Raw genomic sequence first — 17,010 nt, 5'->3', positions numbered from 1 at the left:
TTGGCGCCATCCGAGCGAACAACTGTTGTTGTCCTTGGCGGCTTCGGCGAACTCTTGCCCAAATGGTCATTGACCCAGCAAAGCAATGTCGTTAATCAAGACCGATGATTGCCCACGATCGAGACCCCATTCTGCCATGATATTTGATGGGGGGAGCTGATCCGGGGATGGAAAGGGGCACATCCGAAGCCCAGAACCTGGAGAAGCGGGAAAAGCTAAGCTTAACGTCGATAGCGTCAAATCCCGCCAGACTGGGCCGTGGCTGTACTCCGTACATGGTCCCACGCGAGATGGCGTGGATTGATCGCTTGGAGACACACTGAACGCATCGACTAAGGCGGCTCGTGTGTTCCTTGAGGCTTCATAATGCATTGATTTCCGGAGATGTGGTCGCCCAAGCGGTTGGGCGAGGGCTGCTGGTGAATATCTACCACACCCATGGTTTCTTTGCCCAACGTGCTGTGCTTGACTCGAGATGGTTGGTGCTGGGTGCCCTGGCTATGGGAGGAAACGGTTTGATCGAAGTTTCTTTGAGAGGTTTAGTTTGAGAAAGCAACAACCAGGTAATGGCCCCTTCGAGCGGCAGTCCGGTCTAGAATCCGCGGTCGATCTGGGGAGTTCCCAGAAGTTGATACACAGTATGATGGAAACGAACGATAGCAATGGAGTCGTGGGTTCGTGGTTAATGGGTTGAGAACTTTGAGAGGGGAGGCATCGCCTGAGCTTCCTCTGTATGGACCAATAGAATTCCAGTCTCGAGTACGTACCGGAGGATCGACTTGATTGGGCAAATGGGACCCATCATGGCGGGACTCGCACGTGTATCTTCTTATCTTATCTCTCTGATGATATAAGCAGATACGTGTCGGAGCAGATAACACACCTCACCTCTGAGTCGAGGGAAGGAGCAGACAGCAAAATACGTATCTACGGAGTTCGCAATGGTTGGACCCGAAGGACAACTCGACGAAACCTGACACGACATTCTTTTTCCAAACCACATCGCACAAAGCTGCCTCGCCTCGTTCGATTCTCGTATGCCATCGAGTCAGCCTCACCTACGCCGCTGTGTGAAGTTCCGACAACATTTACTCTGCCTCCAACAGGTAGAGGGCAAGCAAAACTGTAATTTGACAAACAATAGCCCGCGCACAAAGAGAACAATGCCAAAATCACAAGCGCAAACTACAAATGCTCCCCCGGAATGGGGACACCCCGGTTCCCAACGTCCCTCAACGGCCAATAGGGCCGCCATCGGGCACCCAAGTCGCTTCGACAGTGGAGAATTACAATTCTCCCAAGGCTTCAGAGTCCAAGGGCCCCTCTCACACATCCACCACGGCTCACGATTCGCGACTCTCATAGCCCACACCGGGACGCCTTATCACTGCCGTAGTGCCCCAGACCAGACGGCGGCTGGTTGGGCAATGGGCACACAGCGTCTAGAGTGCAGACCGCACCAATATTTGGTACCCGACGTCATCGAGCAGGGTGGCGGTCAACTCGAACCCCCACAGAGACAAAGCTGAGCAAGGCAATTTGGCGCAGCGAGTCGCAGCATAAGCACAGTGACGGCAGAGAAGCCCGCCAGTTTCCAACTGTGTTCTGCGGAAGAGGAAGCGCAAGGCAAGGCCCGAGGCGGGAGCGAACGCAATGCCAAAGGGCAGACGAGACGAAAGAACGAGACACTTGACAGCGAAAAAGAGTTTTGGAAGTTTCCAACGTCGGCCCATCCCACTATTACGCCGCCCGGACGGCAATTAACCTCTTTTTCCACCCACCCATCCGACTGTCTGGCATCCCCCATCCTCTCCATTTCCCGTCGATCCGTTCAAGCCCAACGACGGGACCGCGGTCCATGGATGATGGGACACCCATAGCGGGCTCCAAGGCTCCGTACGGGGATCCCGCTGTGCGCAGGCTGGCAGATCTGGCCCGGAATGGAGTCCTGGACTCACTCCTGGCTGCGCTTTTCCAAATAGGCGCCCCGTCGATGGCTGCCCAAGCGGCGACGTCAGGTTCGAGAGGGCACAAAAGCGGACTGGGCCACTGAGGCTAAAGGCCGCGTTGGACCGGGTCTGGAATGGTCAGATGGGCAGAATCGCAGCGAAAAGCAACGACGCAGGCCTCGGGAAGGGCTTTCTACAAGGAGTAGCCTTGTTGCCACAGCCCTCTAGTCCCCCGCCAGGTTTGGACGACGGATGCGATGACCGATACGGCGCTGATGGCCCTCGTTAAGGACCGACAATCACTGTCGCTCCTCACGCAAAATGCCATGCTGCGGTCAACAGCCTGTCCAACAATGAAACAGGCTTTGGATATCGAGTTCGGATGCACTTTTGCATCCCTATTGGTGTTTCTTGCATCAGGCGGGAGAGCTGCGGGCCATCCGTCCGTCGCATAGCTAACAACAGCCATCTTCTCCCTACCAGACCGTTGGACCATCCAGAGAAGGCCAGATCAAGCTGGGATCATCGCTCAAGCAGCATCGCCAACACCACCATCTTCCTCGTTCAGTCTGACGAACCAAGCCAACCCTGTCCTGGCTTCCGTCCGTCGTTCCAAGAAGCCTGCTTTTCCACTCCACCACAAATCTCCGTGTCGTGTCCAAGACTAAAACTACAAAACCGCCTCGTTTCTTCCCAGCCACCACCTTTTCGTCTGTCTGTTCTCTTTTCGCAAGGACCCTTAAAAACGACACAACTCACGGCTTGGACCAGTGCGACTGCCCGCATCGCATTTCGCAGCTCCGGTGGTTCGGCAAGAACAGTTCAGTCCCAGGATCGTTGTTGGGGAGTGTCGAGTAGACGGAGGACCATTATCGGGTCTACTGTCACAGGCCCATTTTCGTGAGGTCAGCTGGTAGAGTTCCAGGTTGCTTCCTGGCTTCACATTGCCTTCTCATAGGCCGATTACCACCCACGCCTACCACCACACACGACACATACAAGAGAGTCTAGAACACCGAGTCCAGTCACTTGTCGAGTTCAGTCCGGCTTCCCATCACATCACTCGTCTTTTGCCCACTACCAAACATCAGTCAGCCAAACGACAAAGAGGGGTTCATCGCCTGCCTCACTCACTCACTCACTCACCCACTCATCATCGCCGCAGACACTGCGCACCTTACACCATACACTGTCAGTGTTACAGTGTCACATACCAGTCTCATAAACCCTGGAAGAAGCCACTCGCACGCCACTCCAACGCAGGGCGGCGCCGCTACTCCATTATCCAATCCAAATTCCAAAATAGCCCACTGGACCCAAGGCGGGTCAACGGCCTTCACCGACACTACCGGCGCTATTGGCCTGGGTTCGCATACCTTACGTTAGGGGGCCAGCCAGCCATCCACCACTCACTCGCTCGCTCTCTGCTGCGACACTGGATCATACACATTATTCCCGCTTTTCCCCTCTTTCTTCGCTCTCTTCTGTCCCTCTCTCCCTAGAGGTGTCGTCATCGCCCTGATTCTCGACTCTTGCAATACGAGCGACTTCTCTCGAGATTCACAACCACGAACTCCTGTCACCACCCGATCATTCCACAATTTCCCGGGAACAACCCATCACCTGTGACATCCCGGATCCCTAATTTCACGACCACTGCTATTTTTTAGCAATATTTTGTGATACCCGAGAACGACTTTACTTTCATTTCCAACCACACATACGTTAACCATCAATCAAAATGGCCGGCCGTGCTGAGCGCTGGGACCGCGACCGCTTCATGCAAGAACGGGAGCGAGACCGCTATCCAGATGATCGTCGCTATCCCGACGAACGAAGCAGATTTGAGGAGAGAAGCCGCTTCGAGGAACGTGACGACTATCGCCCACCGCCTCGCCGCGGCAGAGATCACTCAGATGAGCGCTTCGACCGTGGCCCATTTGACCGCGGACACCGCGGTGGATACGAAGAGGATTTTGTAAGAGACCGCCGCTACGTCGAAGAAGACCGTTATGGTCCTCGTCGTGGAGAGCCTCTCGACAGGGAGTTTGACCGTCGCCTTTTCTTTGAAAAAGAGCAACGAGAAGTCCGTGAGGCCTCGCCACCACGCCGCCCGACCATGCTCCGTCGTCAGTCTTCCCTCGACACTTTTGACCGTCGTCCCCTCCGCTTTTATGAGCGTGAGGAATACCCCCCGCCAGCCCGCCGAGAAGATGTTCGCCCTCGCGACGATTACCGGGCTCCTCCATACGTTCCAATCCCTCTGCCCCGCACCCGCCAGCTGGGCCCCGCACCATCTCAACGATACGACGAGATCCAGATCGCCGAGCCAGGCTACTATGGCGACGAGGAGTTCCGTGGCATGCCTGAGCGGGTGAAGGAGCGTGAGGTCGTTACTTCACGTCGGCGTAGAGATCGCAGCCGAGAGTCTAGGGTGTCAAGGTCAACCAGAAAGAGCTCGCACCGAAGCAGCTCCCGATCAAGCAGCACCTCCAGCAGGTCGACCAGCACCACAACCAAGACCGCGACGACTGTTCGCAGCTCATACCCGAAGAAGGGCAAGACCCGCATCCCGCAACGCCTGGTTTCTAAGCGTGCGCTCATCGACCTGGAGTATCCTTACATTGAAGAGGCAAGTTTCGAGTCAACCGAGTGCGCCAACCTTAGACTAACAGATTTCCCAGGGTAACACCATCATCGTGCTCAAGGCTCTTGGCCAGGATAACATCGATGAACTCCTGAAGCTCAGCGAGGAGTACAAGCAGAGTAAGTGATTCCATGTGTATTTAGTCATTCGACTGCCGCTAACTTGATGCTAGGTGAATTGGAGATTGCCGCAGCTCGGTCATCGGCCGGCAAGCACGAAGAACGCCACGAGGAGATCTACACCATCCCTCCACCGGTTGCTGCCCTTCCCCCGCCGCCCCCGACTGTCATCCATGTCCCTCCTCCTCCACCAGCGCCTGCTTCAGTGGCGCCGCCTCCCGCGCCCCCAACCGTCGTTTCTGCTCATCCTCCGGCTCCCCCATCCGTCTACTATGAGGCGCCTCCACCACCACCTCCCGCTCCCGTTCAAGAGGTGGTCAACAAGACTACCATCATCCGCGATGTCTCTCCCGCTCGCAGCTCCACATCCTACACAACATCGACGACCGCAACACCAGTCGTCTACGAGCGCAGAGAGTACAGCGAAGAGGTGCCCATCGGACCCATGGCAGTCGCTGAGCGTCGCCGTAGCCGGTCTCGGTCTCGCAAAAACATCAGATCCGAGATCAAGGCTCTCGAGGCTGAGCTTCACGAGCGCAAGCACGGAAGGAGCCGTGAACTCGTCCGTGCTGAACAGATGCCCGATGGCGCTGTAGTCCTCTTCGAGGAGAAGGTCGAGAAGGTTGAGGAGCCGCGGCGCGGAGTGCGAATTGAGAAGGACAAGAAAGGTAGGATGGCCATCAGCGTACCAAAGTACTACTAAGGTACGCTTCGTCACCGTCTCGTCGAGTCAGAGCCCAGGCTAACGCGAGAGTTCCCAGGTCCTCCTCCTGGAATCATGCGCGCTATGCTGGCAACTCTCACGTAAGGGTACTGTGCTGGCTAGGCGCATGACTTGTTGTTCAGTACGAATTTGAATGTACAGAAGGCGATTTACAGACCTCGTACCTTACGAGATGGACTTTGTTGCATTGGTTTTCAGCACGGCCCTGGGCTTTTTCGGATGGTCTAACCATTATTATTCCCAATAGAAAAAAAAAAGGAACCCGTTGGTTTTGCGATCCTTGGAAGGGATCTGCATACATGTATGGATGGGATTGGCAACCCGATAGTCTCGCATGCCGAGTTCAGGTTTACGGACATGGTGTATTGCCTCCACATACTGGACGGCTCGCCGGTATACTTTTTTTGGTTAGATGGCGCAGGTTACGAATTTATGACTTCTATTTGATACGTTGGGCTATCGAACATGCCGTCTCGTCTCCTTTTAAGCCTCGCCATGTTAATCCGTTTGTTGATGTAATTTACATTATTGCCTTCTGATGGCTATTGTTACTTGTGCTGAAAAAAGCACCGGCAAGAAATTAAACACACTTTGTGTGAACCAGATATGAAATCGCGAAGGTCCGTCAAGACGGAAGAAAACACCCTAAGGCTCTCGAGAACTACCTCCCCTTTCTCGGATTGAAGTATACAATAAGCGATCCAGCTCATGCGCAAAAAACGTCTTAAAACAGCTGAATCATTTCCACAACCCCGAACCCAACCTCCTCCCCCAGAAACTTTCCAGAAACATTAACGTACCCAGCGTAGACAGTGTCGCTTAACTGCTGGGACCCATAAATCTCTTGGTCCTCTCTAATCGACTTGATGTCAAGCACATCTCCATTCTCAAAGGTGATTTCCCAGTGCTGGGGGTACGTGATGTTAGATTTCGGGGACGTCCAACCGCCGCAGCCCCGTGTCTCCATGTCGAATGGCAGGACGTACTGCGATTCCTCGCCCACGCGGGCCGTAGCAAATTGGTACAGCTGGTAAGACGGCGCACCGAAGTCATAGGACCAGATACTTGCTTTTGTGGAAGAGTTGGGGAAGTGGAGCTGGAACCAGGTCCATTTCTGGGGTGCACCGGCGCCCTTTTGGTGGTCGTACCAGATCATTGACTTGGAGGAATCAATCTCGAGAGTTTCGTTGCTGTTACCAATGGTGAGGGTGCCGTAGGTTTTGCTAGCGGGAATAGACCACTCCGTGGAATTGGCGAAGCCCGGGCCGAAAGTGAAGGCACCGTTGCCGCCGTTGAGGAGGACTTTGGAGGTGCTTTGCCAGGTGAGGTTGTATGCGTAGTCTGGGGTCGAGCCGGTGGTGTACATTTCTGAGATGAGGTCTGCTGAGGTGGAGCCTAGGGCGCAAACTCCATTTCCGGCAGAGATTTGAAAGCCGGTGCCTGTAGAGAGAGAGGCGGCTGCATTTTGGGAAGTGCTGGCGGAAGAGTTCTGGGAGGTTGCCCCATATTCGAGATGGTTCTTGTACTCGAGGGTGTCGAGGTTCAGGAGGGAGGACTTGCAGATTGGACCGAGGATGTGGGAGAGGGCGAGGTATTGGGTTCCTGTGGTTGTTGTGAGGAAGGCGGATGTCCAGTAAGAGCCGCTTGTTTGGTCGACGGTTAGGTTGTAGAGGGATGGGACGCGAGTCTTGAGGTCCCTTGTCAGCACATGGTTTCTTTCGTAACAGATAAGAGAGGAAGGCGAACGTTGAGATACGTCGAGTGGTTGTCTGGGCTGAAGAGCTCAGAGGCGCAACCGCTGGCGAGGACGGAAAAAACTAGCAGCCAAGACATTTTGAGGTGGTTTGTAAAAGGTAGCGGTGGCAAAGAATTCCTTCAACGGTATCAAAGTGATCTTGATTTTCAATGGCTTCATACAATTATTTCCCAGATCGTCTTAACGTTCCTCTTATATCACGAGAATACTTTCTCAGCCACATTTCATCATGCTCCAATGAACCAATGCCTCCGGATCTCCTGGACGCTCCGGCTCTTAATTACCGCCGAGCATGACGACCGGAGCGAGGCGCGAAGGTGGGGACCCGGGCGGAGCTCTCGGGGCGGATCATGAGAAGATGCCTGGCCAGCTGGAATTTCATTTCACTAGCGGCCATTGCGTCCTTGTAGTGGTGGGGCGCAGCAGGACCTTCAATGGTACAATTAGAGAGTCTAGGACAAATCAAGAAGTAGTCCCAATTGCAGATGCATAGAGGCTGTGATCGTGGTGCAAAGTAAGTTGGCTGGCGGGCCAGAAGCATGTGGAATGACACAACAGACATTTCCCGTCAGCCCATGAAGTAATCTATCGTCGGGCAAAAGGTGGTGCGTCCAGTCCAGAATAAACACAAAGGGAGCAAGTATAAGTGATCGTCACTGTAGAAGTCAGCCAAAGAGCCAGTGGGAAGTTTCGCCAGACAAGGACCTGGTTCATCTGTATAGTCTTGACCCATCGAAGTCAGATCTGAGCTGCGGTTGCCAATGCCACGGGGAACCACTTGTATCTACCGCAGCCTGATCTCTAAATCGTCGGGCCTCTCGCAAGCTAACTTTCAGCCTCTGACAGCCTGTCGACCGGTTCGTCCCTATCATGAATCACAGAAAATCCTTGTCAAAACAGGGACTTAAAAGCAGGTTGATGTTCGACTACTGAAGCAATTTGAAGGCAGGGTGACGCGTATTCTCAGCTAGCAAAGGCTCCCTCAAACCCATTGCGATGTGGTTGGTGTTTTCCAGCCCTGTTCAAACAGATCGTAATACGCTCCAGATGTGAGAAGTTGGTCTATTGATAAACTAATGCGTCGTCATCCAGATCATGGCTGAGTATACGAATATCATAACTGAGTCAAGATCTCCATGGCGACGTTTCGAAGAGAACGTGAAGGTTCAAGATATCGGTGGATGGGGAGAACGCGGAAGGGCGGCTTACCCCTGTCGATCTCGTATGCTTACTTTGACACCGGCTCGGCAACTATGTAAGGCCCGCAAGTTTGGACGTCCCAAATTCTAAACTCCCCGAACTACATTTTCCCCGGGAACACTAAGAGCGGATTGGGAAATTGGAACCCGAGCACTGCCTCAACACCAACCTCTGATGTTGTTAATCATACAGGGCGTTGCATCAGAAACACCATGTATAGCTCAGCCAGTGCGTAACAGTAGAGCCCGATATCAAAACATGGCTGGCTTTTTATAACGTGAATGGCGGATCTTTCAGTTGCACGAGGAAGTCCAAAATCAGCTGAAAGAAATTGCACACACATCTTACCTACATATCCAGCAGAGAAGGACAAGCGCAACAATGGACGGACCGCCTTCCAAATATCCTTATGATCCTTCTCTCGCGGCAGCAGTCACCTTTGCCGTGTTGTTCGGCATCAGTGGTGTAATACACTCCTTCCAGCTGAAGCGGGCGAAGACTTGGTATTGGATCGCCTTCTTCATAGGTGTCAACTGTAAGAAGCCATCTAAACCAATGATTTCTTCGGAACTATCATAGTAAATTGCATTGCTGAACTGTTGCATAGTCGAAAGCATCGGATATGGAGCCCGAGCCATGAACGCATCCGAGACACCAAATTGGTCACAAGTCCCGTTTATTATTCAGACTCTTCTACCGTTGCTTGCCCCGGCACTGTACGCGGCCTCGATCTATATGCTTCTGGGCCGTACTATCGACTCATTGGAAGCGGGCCATCTATCAATTATTCCCGTTAGATGGCTGACGAAGATCTTCGTCTTCGGAGACGTGTTCTCGTTCGCCTTCCAGTGCATTGGTAAGCCCAATCTCCATTACTGTCACCTGTGAGGTTAGCAGAAAAACTGACATATTCTTCGACAGGTGGAGGTATTCTCTCCGGCGCAAGTGACAAAGACGGCCTCGACCGCGGCCAAAACGTCATCCTCGTCGGTCTCGGCATCCAAATCCTCTTCTTCGCAGCCTTCATCGTCACCATCTCCGTCTTCCACTCCCGAATCATCAACTACCCGACGACAATGAGCATGAATGGGCGACGACCGTGGAGGCAGTTCATCATGGTTCTCTACGCCACCTCGTTCCTCATCTTGGTGCGGTCGATTTTCCGGGTGGCCGAGTTTGCTGAGGGGCGAGACGGCGTGCTTCAGACTACAGAGGTGTATCTGTACTGTCTTGACACATCGCTCATGTTCCTCTGCGCTGCAGCTTTTAATGTTTGGTTTCCGGGGCGTATCGTTTCGCCTATCACTTTTAAGGATGAGGAGAGGTTTCCTCTCGGGGCTGTATCGAATCAGGATGATGATGGGGTGTTTAGAATTCGGAGGTAGACTACAGTCTAAAGCCTGGAGCTTTTGAAAATGGTGGATGTCATCGATGGTATCTAAAGCCTCCAATGCTCAGCCAAGTCCATGATTTGGAAAGAGCTTGAGAAAATCTGCCGCATAATTGTGAAGGCATTCGGCGTGTACCTATCATTCAGCTAATTACCAAACGGGCCTCCATTGAAATCTAAAGCTACGTCTTAGTTTGGCAAAATCTCCATGCCTCGTCCTTAGAGCCATCAACAGGGACTACCTGCACAGTAGTACTCTCCGCCACTTGGTTCATTTTGTTTAGCGTATACAAGCCTCCATGCCTTTTGGCAAGATCAGCGTCAAGTCCGTTGAACAAGAGCGCCAGTGGTGATGATTTCCAGGCCATGTATTGCTGTCCGTCAGGGCTAGAACGTCGGCTCGCGAGCACCAGAGCGCAGAATGTCCACTGAAGCACTAGGAGTGCAACCGGGTATACGACCCAGAGCCAATGTACGTAGACGCATGTGTCGGCGACAAGAGTTGCACCCACCGCTGCTCTTAGGCCTGGGAAGAGTTCATCTATACGCTGATCGTCGAGGTCGTCGTATGGTTTGTTGCGCATGCCCGCCGTCATCGAGTTTGCCAAGCCACAGGCCATGTTATCGACCGTGGAGAGATTACCAGCGGCTTGTGCGTAGACTTGTTTCAACCAGGTTGGGCCGGTTATTATTCCAGGTTCACCATCCAACATGCTGTCTGTGACGTTGTTCTACAAGATGTCCTGCAACGTGGAGTGGATCGCTCTCCAGGAGCGTGCGTCTCTTCGCCAGACACACTCCTGCGGTGTTGATTTCCAAATGACGTTGTTCATCCTGCCAAAAGCCCTGTCTCCTTCGCGTTCGAAAATACGACTCGCAGACGACAGCTGGAATGGATCACCGTCAACTGACTCAACTTGAACTGTTTGAGGCGACCAACGCTCTCTTTCCACATACGACCTTTCCTCGCCGTTGATTAGGCTAGGGTTGGCCACAAGGGTCCAGCCTTCCTGCCATGTCAGAATCTCGTTCGCATTTGGACGCTCTGTTTCTTGATAAACTCCATTTTGGACTCTGCCATGGTAACGCTTGACACATGCATCTAGCCTGCATCGAACGGCAAGTGCTGAAGTATTTGCTTCATTTGCGCAGGTCTCATCCAGATGGTTGCAGGGGGGATCAATGACCGTCAAAACATCGAAACTATAGAAAGCTCTGAATGACACTTTGTCTTTATCAAAGATGCCCGGTGTGGTCAAAGGCGACAAGTTTGGACTGTCCCATGGACTAGAAACCTCAGGAATCGATGATGGCACGGTGTAATTGTAATCGTAAGACAACCGCCATGTGTAAAAAGTGGCTTCTGGCTCCTCTTGAACTTTGGTCACTCGGTCCGTAATGTCTTGGCAGGAGTGACAAATGGCTAAAGATGAGAACTGACTGCCGTTGTCCTCGTTTCCAAAGGTGCAGTTGCCTGTAGCGCATTTGAAGTTAATCAAGGAAGCCAACTCTTGAGAATCAGCGAGTCCTTTAACGATATCGGAGTCCATCGAACCAGCTTTATAGTATTTCGCTCGCGGTATCTCTGCTATGATGCCGTTGACCGAATCTGCGGCTCGACTGCATCCCTTATGTTCGATCATGGCTTGAGAAATGGGATCGATGGCGAGTGCGGCTATGGTGATCAAGGCACCAAGCCCTGCCAAATATCTTCGAGAAAAGTTAGTAAGCTGGCCAGTATATGACAGAAAGCTCAAGATAGGAGCTCACGGTTTTGGTGTTTGTGGTATTTTCTTGGTGATCAGTAGTAAGGAGCCCCATGGACCACGCGTAGCATCGTCGAAAGCAAACACATCGGCTAACTTCTGTGGGCGTTGAAACCAATCCCATTTCAGCTGACCCAGGCCTGTTGTCTATCTTCTTGTCAGCACAAAAAGACTATTTAATGACCTGGAAGGGCCGTCACTATGACACACCTTGGGCAACAGGCATTATGAGAGATGCCTTGTAAAGTGCAGTAAAGGTAGCTATCAAGGTATTGACCGAAATCACACCTGGCCACTTGGGCAAGGGCTTGCTCTGATGAAGCACTATGATCATGATGGTTGCTAGAACGCAACCGAGAGCGAGCAAACTGCTCAATATCTCCAAGCGCCATATTTGCCATATGGTTTGGTTCGTGTCGGTGGTTTGTTAGCTTGACTCGTCTGTACCCCAATCGTACTTTTTGGGTTGCCGCAGGTGTGAAGATTGCGCCATTGTACTTCCAGCTGAGAGTGAAGGCCTCTGTCCTACCGGAGAAGCGTGCCCTTCATCGTTAAACCTTGTAGCAGCTGCAAACTCTACGGCAGCCGATGAGCTTGTACGTATGGAACCCTCCCACTCAGATGCCGCCGTAGTCAGCAAACTACTACTAAGTTCGTTCGATGTTATATCGGCGCTGATGTAGAACGTTCGCGCAGGAGGATGACGACGTTCATCTCGAATGTGGAGAGGAGATGCGTCGCTGGAGTCATGGTGTGGTGTTTGATCCATCCTCGCCCGTGTTGCCTGGAACTTCGATATCTACGGATGGTCATATTCTTCTCCTTCGTGGACCTCTACCATTCGCGGCGGCTTTACGTGCATGTTTTCGTTCTCATATAGTAATGCCTTGCTGTATCCGCCCTCGGGCACCATTGTCGTTGTTGTCTCTCTCTTGTCTGCCTTGTGCTACTGTTTTGATGTTGTTCAACATACTAGTTTCTGACTGTCGGAGACCAAGGTGCTTCAATGGCTGTGATTCAAAAAAAAAAAAAAAGTGCATATCTGAGGTGACGTCTGTGGTGGCCCTGTGCAACGTACGGCGAGTCTCAAGGCTAAGGACGTCAATGGCATCGTCAGGCTCTGATGTGGGCTCAGACAGAGAAATCACAAATGAGCTACTTCGTCCGTGTTCAGTAGGTCTGGACCAGCCCCTCCCCCCCTTAGACCCAGTGGTTCATTTCAGCCTTGATCGTCCCCCGAGGTACATAGCACAGCGCAGTAAGAGCTTACCTTGGCATCTCCTCCTCGGCCGTACCATTGGTTCCTTATGCATGGCCAGTATACCGAGGCTATGAGATTCCAGTCGTATTGGCATGCATGATGAGCGCAAAGCTTTTGAATTCTCGACTGCAATAATCGATCTAGCCGTAGCTTTGTGGCCAACAACTATTTATTACCTTTGCATCCTCAAATGTAAAGGTGCAGTATTGTACAAAGGCGTGAGACCCCGCCTTAGGACATCGAAAATACTATTCGATGGTTTTAGATTCGAGGCCAAGCCATAGATGTATCTGAGTTATACCCACATCAATTTGCCAACCTTCGAACGAAACTTTCCTGAGTTATGCAAATGATCTCAATCGGTAGGACTCATGAGGTAGTCCACCAGCACAATGCCATTTGGGACGTCTCGCTTCTTACAAGAATCCGGGGACCCGTATTTCGCTCTTTATTAAAAGCCGAAACCCCATGGTGCGCTGTGCCCACACAGCACGAGCACTACCCGAAATCGCACACAGGATGCTCGCTTTCGTTGATTGGGATACTGACAATGTTGCCTAAATGATGCAGATTCTCACTTATAACGGCTTGATGCCATAACTTGTCTGCGATGAATGCCATACTCTCTCAGCAGACTCAAAAGATCTCTCTAACCATTCACTACGTGTTGAGGCTAGACGGGTTTCATCGTCACATGCACCCCTCGCAAGTACGAACAAGTTCTCGCGCTCTCCTCAACCCGGACCGTTTGATGGTCCGAACCATGTTTCCTTGCAAACCATCTGGTCAGAGATGTTAAAGGCTCTCCTGCGGCAAGTTGTATGCGCTTGCGATAGGCTTCGACCACATCCTCCAAGACTTCTCAAGTAGCGTCATCGACATAGCTGGAAGACATCGATTTCCTACTGTGGAAACCTCATCGCGTCTCGAATCAATCCACAGACGTATTAAGCTAATAGGAATGAGGCAAATGGGACGCCTTGTACCCTGCACCAGGCCTGTTGTAAGTTAAGTTGAAGGGTCTATTTTCGAACTGACTTTTCCGAAATCTTAACCCCGAGTGGCCTTTAGAGTTGAGATTACCACCTGATCGGTACACTACAGTAACCGTACGATTCAGTTGATTGCGTACGCTCCCACTATACAATGGTGCATGTGGCTTAGTGCCCGGTGCTCAGCCCGGGCCTGTGTCACTAGTAGATCCTTGCTGACAATGCCATAAAGGGATGGACGCCCTACACCATTTAACCAATGCATAAAACTCCGTCTAGGGACGAGCTTAAAGAATGGTGACATCCTCTGTCCCACCTTTTGGTTCGCGATGCTCTGGAGGCCGCCGATGCCATCGACAAGCTACATGTACTTACATCTAACCGTCTGACAGCCTTGGGTAGTAGCTTGTGCTATTTTATTGCTCAAAGCCCGGCATGGAGTCGGCAACTGCTGAGGCACCGCCGGTTCCACGCAAGCCAGCATGCGTCCTTTGCAAATCGCGGAAAGTCAAGTGCGATCGTGAGAGTCCGGCGTGCGGAGGCTGTGTCAAGGTAAGTGATCCTTGACAGCACTCTTCCCTCAAAGAAACTTTTTTGAAGATCTAACAGCAAGTCATTGGTGATGTAGCTAGGCGCAGAATGTGTACCACGCGAGAACTCAAAGACCCGGAACCGGAAGAAGCCCAATGTTGAACTTCAGCGAAGACTGGCGCGATGCGAGGAATTACTTCAACAGTTCGTGTCTGCAGAAAAGCGCGAGAAGAGTAGCGACGGTACTCGCACGGAGCCTAGTCCGAAAAGCGACACGAGTACGAAGAGTGAGAGTGAGGATCTTTGGAGCCGGGATCGCGAAATGCAAGCGCTTGAGAACTCCCTTGGAAAGCTCGTTATCGACAAAGGGTCTGTCAGGTTTACTGATAGTACCCCTTGGGCCACGGTTTTCGATGAGGTAAAAGCCTTGTTGATGGCCCTTTGACGCCAGACTCTCTCGCCAGCCAGATTTCTGACAATATGCCTCTCTTCATGTAGTTACAAGCCATCAGAGCAGTCGTGGAGGACGCCGACAGTCCTGCGAGCCTACCGAGCCTACCCGAAACGACAATTCAACAAGCGTCCATTGCAAGCGAGGCAAACATTACAGACGTCAAAGAGACCAATGCCTGCAACCCGCAACATCTACATCCGCCTCCGAGTCATGCTATGCTACTATGGCGGATGTTTGTAGATCGAGTCAACCCAATAACGAAACTCATACATGTGCCGTCCACGCAACGTCATCTAGTCCAGGCGATGGCGACTCCGCCATCTTTGCCACGAGACTTGGAAGTTTTGTTCTTCTCGATCTATGCGTGTGCTGTTGGTTCGATGAGGCCGGAAGAATGCGCAAGGTTACTGGGTCAGTCGAAAATGGAGCTGCTGGATCGGTTCTCGAAGACCTTACGAAAGGGGCTGTATCGTGCGCGCTTCTTGGAGAAGCCCACCTTTGTGCTCTTGCAAGCACTCGTACTTCAACTGGTACGGAGAACCTCGCGCATTGTTTTGGTCCTCCAAAGTGTCGCATAAATCCATGCCCTCTCACAAGGTTGAACGTCCAGCTAAGTCAAGTTTGTACCAGGTTGCGATTCCGGATCGAGAGAGTGCCCACGCGAATTGGATCATGAGCGGCGTCTGTATTCGAAGTGCCCAGCGTCTAGGGCTTCATCGAGATGGCTCGCAACTGGGGATTTCCCCCTTTCAAACAGAGCTACGAAGACGCGTCTGGTGGAACATTGTCCTACTCGATTTTCGATTCGCCATGGCCTCTGGATTCAACCCAACTCCGCTATCACGCGCTTGCAGCTGCAAAATGCCCACCAACATCAACGACGCCGATTTCGATGTCGATACCGCCACTCCCCTCGATAACAGAGACGCCCCGACTGATATGATTGTCTCTTTGGTGGTTTGCAGCTTGTCACGATGTCTCACTCAGCGAACCAACTTGAGCCATGCCATGTTCGTCGTCGAAAAGAGTGACGTGTCAGACGAGCTTAGTCGACTTCACAGTATCGAGCTGGAAAAGTTTGTCGTGAACTTTGAAGAGTTTTTAGAGGATATCGTGAAGCGTTATTGCGATCCGAGTGCAGGGGATCTGCACGTGTTGGCTTTGCAGCTGAAAGCAGCCATGGTCGACAAGATCCGAATCATGGCATGCAAGCCCAAGGGGGCTGTAGAGCCGCCACCCGAGGTGAAAGGGGACATACTGTTTCGTGTCTCACTCGAGGCGGCTGAGCACGTTGCGAACCATCTCCAGGTGATGGAGGGTTGGAACTTTGTGTGGTACATTCTTCAGTATCTCGAGTACGACTTGTTCCTCCACCTGATCAGCCGACTGTGTCTCCAGTCAACGGGCGACTTGGTAGATCGAGCATGGAAGGTGCTGCCCATCATATATCAATACCATGAAGACTATTTCGAAATGTCGGTTCATCCGTATGCCGTCGCAGGAGCGGTCCTTGTCAGGGCGTGGAGACACAGGCAGGAAAGCTTGCTCTCCCAGTTGGGCTACCTGCCCCCGACTCCGGATTATGTTCAAAGAGTTGAACAATGTTTGGCCGCCAATGGCTCAGTCGGCAGTTCTCCTCCCGAGCTGGTGCCTCCTTCAAGAGGGGCTGCGCCAGAGACTGCCAGGTGGGAGGACTCGGAATGGAGATGGAACCCTCAAGGGTTCAGCATAGAAACCTACGATCTTGAGTACATTGCGGGTGAAGATTCATTGACATGGCCTCCGCCTCAGTAACGACATGGTTGGAAGAAGCTGGACAGCAATCGTAAGGAGTCTCAGAGAAGAGGTCGGCAGAGGGTGAGAAGTAGTCTCAAGGTCACTATCTCTCAGCTGCTTTGAGAATAGCGCAAAGCATGATACTCAAAATTTTATGGATAGAGCCATGATCACTCATGGATAGAAGAGACTTATCATCGCTCAATCACATGCCTTCGACTCCTCAGATACCTCACCCAACAAGGACTCTTATCATGGCTGCCTATTGTCACAGCCTACCCGGCCTCCCAACTCGCCCATAATTGATGCTTATAGAGATACCGTACTGAGGCTTGGATCAACTACACAAGCCAATAGGAAAGCCGTTACTCATGAACAAACGACTGACCACTTGAGTCGCATTGTGGATGAGCAAGAACTGGATTATGGAGTGCTTGATCAGGAA

General features: G+C 52.1%; 6 protein-coding genes across 6 annotated transcripts; 4 read left to right on the top strand and 2 right to left on the bottom strand.

Annotated features, from left to right (window-relative positions):
* Positions 1 to 475: 475 nt before the first annotated feature.
* Positions 476 to 1,365, top strand: BDZ83DRAFT_656921 (uncharacterized protein; the record flags this gene model as incomplete). The annotated part of the gene is made up of 2 exons (XM_060510914.1): positions 476 to 563; positions 1,145 to 1,365. 2 exons carry the CDS (start codon positions 476 to 478, stop codon positions 1,363 to 1,365), a joined length of 309 nt encoding a protein of 102 aa, XP_060359006.1.
* A 1,907-nt stretch (positions 1,366 to 3,272) lies between these two features.
* BDZ83DRAFT_122413 (uncharacterized protein) lies at positions 3,273 to 5,578 on the top strand. The gene is made up of 3 exons (XM_060501157.1): positions 3,273 to 4,581; positions 4,634 to 4,715; positions 4,769 to 5,578. Exons 1-3 carry the CDS (start codon positions 3,691 to 3,693, stop codon positions 5,416 to 5,418), a joined length of 1,623 nt encoding a protein of 540 aa, XP_060359005.1. The 5' UTR covers positions 3,273 to 3,690; the 3' UTR covers positions 5,419 to 5,578.
* A 492-nt stretch (positions 5,579 to 6,070) lies between these two features.
* BDZ83DRAFT_122446 (uncharacterized protein) lies at positions 6,071 to 7,373 on the bottom strand. The gene is made up of 2 exons (XM_060501158.1): positions 7,186 to 7,373; positions 6,071 to 7,126 (listed from the first exon to the last, which is right to left on the bottom strand). Exons 1-2 carry the CDS (start codon positions 7,270 to 7,272, stop codon positions 6,164 to 6,166), a joined length of 1,050 nt encoding a protein of 349 aa, XP_060359004.1. The 5' UTR covers positions 7,273 to 7,373; the 3' UTR covers positions 6,071 to 6,163.
* Positions 7,374 to 8,384: 1,011 nt separating this feature from the next.
* BDZ83DRAFT_765893 (RTA1 like protein-domain-containing protein) lies at positions 8,385 to 9,893 on the top strand. The gene is made up of 3 exons (XM_060515258.1): positions 8,385 to 8,930; positions 9,003 to 9,251; positions 9,317 to 9,893. The coding sequence occupies exons 1-3, from the start codon at positions 8,777 to 8,779 to the stop codon at positions 9,778 to 9,780; spliced, it is 867 nt and encodes a 288-aa protein (XP_060359003.1). The 5' UTR covers positions 8,385 to 8,776; the 3' UTR covers positions 9,781 to 9,893.
* Positions 9,894 to 9,948: 55 nt separating this feature from the next.
* BDZ83DRAFT_640006 (uncharacterized protein) lies at positions 9,949 to 10,447 on the bottom strand. Its single transcript, XM_060509462.1, has one exon. The coding sequence runs from the start codon at positions 10,403 to 10,405 to the stop codon at positions 9,968 to 9,970; it is 438 nt and encodes a 145-aa protein (XP_060359002.1). The 5' UTR covers positions 10,406 to 10,447; the 3' UTR covers positions 9,949 to 9,967.
* Positions 10,448 to 13,877: 3,430 nt separating this feature from the next.
* Positions 13,878 to 16,885, top strand: BDZ83DRAFT_122288 (uncharacterized protein). Its single transcript, XM_060501156.1, has 5 exons — positions 13,878 to 13,940; positions 14,037 to 14,356; positions 14,433 to 14,753; positions 14,834 to 15,319; positions 15,420 to 16,885. The coding sequence occupies exons 2-5, from the start codon at positions 14,240 to 14,242 to the stop codon at positions 16,581 to 16,583; spliced, it is 2,088 nt and encodes a 695-aa protein (XP_060359001.1). The 5' UTR covers positions 13,878 to 13,940; positions 14,037 to 14,239; the 3' UTR covers positions 16,584 to 16,885.
* Positions 16,886 to 17,010: the final 125 nt, after the last annotated feature.

The sequence above is a fragment of the Colletotrichum acutatum genome, assembly GCF_030867785.1.
Source record: "Colletotrichum acutatum strain CBS 112980 chromosome Unknown BDZ83scaffold_163, whole genome shotgun sequence".
Lineage (NCBI taxonomy): Eukaryota > Fungi > Ascomycota > Sordariomycetes > Glomerellales > Glomerellaceae > Colletotrichum > Colletotrichum acutatum.
This window is presented reverse-complemented; position numbering and strand designations above follow the sequence as displayed.

Excerpts from the sequence above, each read along its gene's own strand:
- BDZ83DRAFT_122413 (XM_060501157.1), top strand. The coding sequence starts at position 3,691 with ATGGCCGGCCGTGCTGAGCGCTGGGACCGCGACCGCTTCATGCAAGAA. Across the intron at positions 4,582-4,633 it reads AGTATCCTTACATTGAAGAG|GGTAACACCATCATCGTGCT; the intron begins GCAAGTTTCGAG and ends CAGATTTCCCAG. Across the intron at positions 4,716-4,768 it reads CAGCGAGGAGTACAAGCAGA|GTGAATTGGAGATTGCCGCA; the intron begins GTAAGTGATTCC and ends ACTTGATGCTAG.
- BDZ83DRAFT_122446 (XM_060501158.1), bottom strand. The coding sequence starts at position 7,272 with ATGTCTTGGCTGCTAGTTTTTTCCGTCCTCGCCAGCGGTTGCGCCTCT. Across the intron at positions 7,127-7,185 it reads ACCACTCGACGTATCTCAAC|ACTCGCGTCCCATCCCTCTA; the intron begins GTTCGCCTTCCT and ends AGGGACCTCAAG.
- BDZ83DRAFT_765893 (XM_060515258.1), top strand. The coding sequence starts at position 8,777 with ATGGACGGACCGCCTTCCAAATATCCTTATGATCCTTCTCTCGCGGCA. Across the intron at positions 8,931-9,002 it reads CTTCTTCATAGGTGTCAACT|TCGAAAGCATCGGATATGGA; the intron begins GTAAGAAGCCAT and ends ACTGTTGCATAG. Across the intron at positions 9,252-9,316 it reads GTTCGCCTTCCAGTGCATTG|GTGGAGGTATTCTCTCCGGC; the intron begins GTAAGCCCAATC and ends ATTCTTCGACAG.
- BDZ83DRAFT_640006 (XM_060509462.1), bottom strand. The coding sequence starts at position 10,405 with ATGGCCTGTGGCTTGGCAAACTCGATGACGGCGGGCATGCGCAACAAA.
- BDZ83DRAFT_122288 (XM_060501156.1), top strand. The coding sequence starts at position 14,240 with ATGGAGTCGGCAACTGCTGAGGCACCGCCGGTTCCACGCAAGCCAGCA. Across the intron at positions 14,754-14,833 it reads GGGCCACGGTTTTCGATGAG|TTACAAGCCATCAGAGCAGT; the intron begins GTAAAAGCCTTG and ends CTCTTCATGTAG. Across the intron at positions 15,320-15,419 it reads AAGCACTCGTACTTCAACTG|GTTGCGATTCCGGATCGAGA; the intron begins GTACGGAGAACC and ends AGTTTGTACCAG.